We start from the raw sequence: 4,984 nt of genomic DNA, 5'->3' as shown, positions 1-4,984 counted from the left end.
TTTCTGAGTTCGAGGCCAGCCTGGTCTACAGAGTGAGTTCCAGGTCAGCCAGGGCTATACAGAGAAATCCAGTCTCGAAAAAAACAACAAAAAAAATCATTTCTTGGGGTACTTTTATGCCTAATTATGAGGGTGTGTTGACAATTGGAAAGACTAATCTGGAAAACGTCTTAGTTAGGAGATACCAGCAACTGTCTGGATATCCAGGAGGCACAAAACTCCTTTTGGATCCTTATTGTCTCTTATCCTTAATCAGGCTTTTACCCCCGATATTTCGTATGTGACTAGAGTAGACAAGTGTGAGTGGCACCTACAGTCATATTTTATTGAAGCATTTCACAATTCGGCTCTTTCCTATCTGATAACTCTAGCTTCAGTCAGGTTGACAGACAACTAACCAGTAGAGTTACTATAATTCTGTATTCAAACTCAGAATCAGATATGGTGAAAACTCAGGAGTCACTCATTTTGTTCAATACAGCATTGATTGTCAGAGATCTTTTCTGCTTAGAAATGAATTGTATACCATTTTTTTCTATTTCTGTGAAGAATAATAGGGGAATTTTGCTGGTAATTGCATTTAGTCTATACATTGATTTTAGTAGCATATGTTTACAATATTATATGAGTGTAAGAGGTATTAATATCTCCAATTTGTATTTATATTCTTTATTCAGTGATACAATGTTTTCATATTGAGTTAGTGGTGGTATTAATGAGAATGCTTTGCATAGGTTCAGGTGTTTAAGCATTTGATGTTTTCTTGGTTCTGGTATGTAGGTAGTTATGCTACCTACATATGTTACCTTGCTAGAGGAAATATACCACTGGGGCTGGGTTTACTCTCAGTTTGTGTCATGGATTTACTCTTCCTGATACCATGTTCTTGTTCTGTCATCATGGATTCTAATTCTTTTGAACCATACACATTAATAAATACTTTCTTCTGTAAGTTGTCTTGGTCCTAGTATTTTATGATAGCAATAAAAAAGTAATATACATAACTTATTCTCTATTTGGTCATGGTTTTTTCAAAGATAATTTAATTTTGAGATTTTAAATTTAATACTTTATGTGTATGCGGGTTTTGCCTACATATAGGTATAAAACCCATGTGTGTACCTTGTACCCTAAGATGTTGGAAGGTGTTGATTTCTTTGGAAGTGTAGTTATTAGTTATTGTGAATCACCATGTGAATGGATATGAAAAACAAGAAGTCTTACTCTTGAGACACCTTTCTAGGCCCTCAAGGTAAGCGCTAAGGCTAATGTGGAAAGATTTGTTTATTTGGCTTATTTTTAAAACTACTTGTAAGTATAAAGGAAGTCTGAAACTTTTAGTTACCTTTGTGTTCTACTACTTTTCTGCAAGTTTTTGTCAGAATTATGGTTTTTCAGTTTGACTCATTAGTATCTCTTTTATATAGAAACACATCATCTTCCAATACTCTTTGGTTCATCTCTTCCTTCTTTGTGCTATATTAGTTTATCTCTGATCTCTTATTGTTGTGCAAAATATTTGAGAATGCAAGGAAGTAACTTGCATATCAATAATCTCTCTGTGATACAGATGCTGCTGCATCTACAAAGATGAGAAATTTCTGTTTACTCTGTCAAGTGTGAATGTAGGTAAAAAGGTAGAATATATACCAGCTCATGCAGACAGATGCATGGATAGAAGTGAGGATTGTAAAATCACCACTATGGTGTTTCAACGGGGCATCAACACCTCCATCTTGAACTCCTGAGCTGTGCCTTGAGATGCACCTTCTATAGTTTATATTTTCATTGTCAGGTAAATTGTACCTTATAGAAAAACTGCAGACTATTTGCTATTACTACTATACAACTCTGTGTTATCTATTAGTTACAGTGCCCATAGTGTAGTCTAGTTCCCTAATGCATAAAGTTCTGCTTGATTTATCTATAATTGAACTATTTATAGTGTCTTCTCTTTTGGCACATGAATCTTAACCAAATGATACAACCAAGGTGATTCAGGTACAATTACATCTGGACTGATTCCAGGAGGAGATATAATTACAACTGTGCTATTGACAGTGAACATGTTTAGGTAGCCAGCACTTTCTATTCTCCTACTAAATCTCTAAGAAACCTCTGAGGCCTGTCTGCATCTAACAAATGCTCTTAGCAGATAGAGACATACAAAAGAACAGCTGGGGTAGACCTCACATTTTTGCTTCCCTGAAGGTTTTTGTTATGGCTTGTATCACTGTGGGAGGATACTTATCGTACTGTAGACAGTAATATGTTGCAATATCTTCAGACTCCACATTGCTGATACTGAGAGAATAATCTTGCCCAGATCCACTGCCACTGAACCTTGTTGGAACCCCAGTCATCAAATTTGATGTATAGTAGATGAGCTGCCTAGGAGCCATCCCTGGTTTCTGTTGAAACCAAGCTAAATACTTGTTAACATTTGTACTTGCCCTGCAGTTAATAGACACTCTGTCTCCTAGAGATGCAGACAGGGATGATGGAGACTGTGTCATTTGAATGTCACATCTCACACCTGAAAACAGAAATATACAACAAAAATATTATGTTATATATATTACAAGAAAAGCACAGAAAGAACCAGGCAGCATTGACAACAGTGCTCTAAGTAATTATCAAAGCTGTTTTTTCTTACTTGTGATATAGAGGAGTAGCAGCCTCAGTAACTGAGCAGAGGCCTTCATGACCATGATGGATTCTGATTACAACTGACTCCTGCCAAGGGTATGGTAAGCCTATAAATATTTCTTCATGACAGTGGGCTGTGCTCTGGTCACATGCAAATCTCCAGGGACTGAGCAGGGTTGGGTGTATACACATGGGTGATACAACTCAATAACTTAGAAGGCCCCAGGGCAGCAGGTGTCTCCAGTAAAATGAGTGGTGTTTCAATTTGTCTACAAAGAACATGTTTGGATTTGACTTCCATATTGACCCAGTCCATATTGTGTTCTGTAAAGACAATCTTGTTTTCATTAATTTGAGGTTCAGTATTTGCCTGCTTACTATTGTTCCACTGAGGTAGATACTGTTCAGAATATAAGAAACTTCTCAGTCTTCCTTCATTGTTGCCTGTTAAAACTCTTGATCATTCTCCCCTTCCTCTTTACTTCAACTCCATGATATGTTTGATGTGAAATATGAACAGTAATTATAACTAGAGTCACAAAAAGCACAAAGACCTATGGTTTACAAAAATGGGCAATATTCATTTTTGTAACCTTTTAATGCAACTAAGCAAACTGTCTTTCTCCACCTATGATTTTTCTCTCGCTCTGCTTCCATATTGGGTAAACAAAATCAGGGATTTCCACCCATCTCAGCACTGTTTATGTTTATTCACATCTAGACCTGCTCCTAAAACCTGGATACTCTTCCATTATTGAATATCTTCTATACCTAAGGGAAATTAATTATCTATGTCTGTCATTAGGATATATGGTCTTAACTGAGAAAACAGAATACAGCAAGAAAGTACATCTTGTGATGAAGAGGGATGGGAAGATGATAGTATTGGCATGGATAGGGATCATTTGTAAAGTAATCCTTACGAAAAATATAAAGAAAACTTCTATACAGAAGCAGAAATATGGTGGCCAGAAGGAATATATGACATTACAGCTATAGAGTTATAAATGGTTAAATATGTTTGCATATGAGATAGATATAGGAGATGTTGAACACTGGATCACGGAGGGAATGATGAACTAAGAACCTGATGGAACAAAATAAGTTCTATGAGTTTAACTGCTAGAAAGAGGGCTATTTATTTTAAAGTAGGATACTTAAAGTAATGGTTTTGGAATAGAGTTGGAAATATCTTGTTAAACTCATGTCCTCTGTAATATATACATATATATAATGTATATACATATATATGTATATATATTTGTATATATATATATAATATATGTGTATATGCACATATATTTATATGTATATATACAAACATATATACATATATATTTGTATATATATGATATATATATATATTTGTGTATATATATAATGTATATATATATATATATATATATATATACATAAATGGAAAGATATAGTAAGTATCTGGTGTTAAAGGATTCTTCATATACCAATGGCAACCAGTGTTTTAAAATTAAACCTTGTTTAATGATAATTTATCTTTAAATGTCTATTTTTGATTCTATTATAAAGTAAATACATCATAACCCTAAAATTATCCTCAAAATTAAGCTTAAAATTATCATTAATTACAAACACAGTGAAGCATCTCTGCCTCCTTCTGTACATTTCAATTAGGTTAGGACTTTTTCATTTTTGATGATTGCTGCTTTCTCAGATTTTCTCTTACTAAGGTAGAGTAGCTATTTGAAAAATAACTGCACAATTAATATGTATATATTATCATTAATAAATAATTTAATACCTAGATTAATTTAGTGATTTTATATGCCTTGTGGTTTTTCATCTGAAGTAGTAATCTGACATCTTTCAGAGATAAAAATCAATAATAATACAATTGGAGATATTTCCTCATGTAACAAGAAAAAGGTAGTATATTAGTGGAGTTGAAATGATGCCTAAGGCTTCATGCTCCAGTTTCTCCATGATATACTGTTGTAATGGAGTTATACAATTTTGTTGGTGTGGAGACTACACAGAGAAATAATAAATATCTACATAGTGTTCTTATAATAAGTAAATAAAGTTTGCCTTTGAAAAACTTCAGAATTATTGAGTAGATTTCCTTTTGAGATGAATATAAATATTTATTTCAAATGAGAACAACAGCCCAAGAACAGTGATACAAGCTTATATTTTAAGTTCATTTTTATATTTACACACACACACACACAAATTATTTTGAACATCTTATATACAAGTACATACTTACTAACACATACGTGTAATGAAGATAACTGACTCCAGACAAAAAGAAGTTTTGAGAAAGAAGTCACCGATGGTTCAAGAACAAATATAAGTA

At 33.5% G+C, this 4,984-nt stretch overlaps 1 gene segment (V, D, J or C); it reads right to left on the bottom strand.

The window, feature by feature from the left end:
- Nucleotides 1-2,189: 2,189 nt before the first annotated feature.
- On the bottom strand, nt 2,190-2,736 carry LOC116099030. The segment is given in 2 exon segments: nt 2,190-2,536; nt 2,657-2,736. Coding segments are annotated over 2 exon segments (402 nt in total).
- Between the last annotated feature and the right edge of the window lie 2,248 nt (nt 2,737-4,984).

Source organism: Mastomys coucha, unplaced genomic scaffold (genome assembly GCF_008632895.1).
Source record: "Mastomys coucha isolate ucsf_1 unplaced genomic scaffold, UCSF_Mcou_1 pScaffold20, whole genome shotgun sequence".
NCBI lineage: Eukaryota > Metazoa > Chordata > Mammalia > Rodentia > Muridae > Mastomys > Mastomys coucha.
Note: the sequence above shows the minus strand (reverse complement) of the source record. Positions and strands in the feature narration are given on the sequence as shown.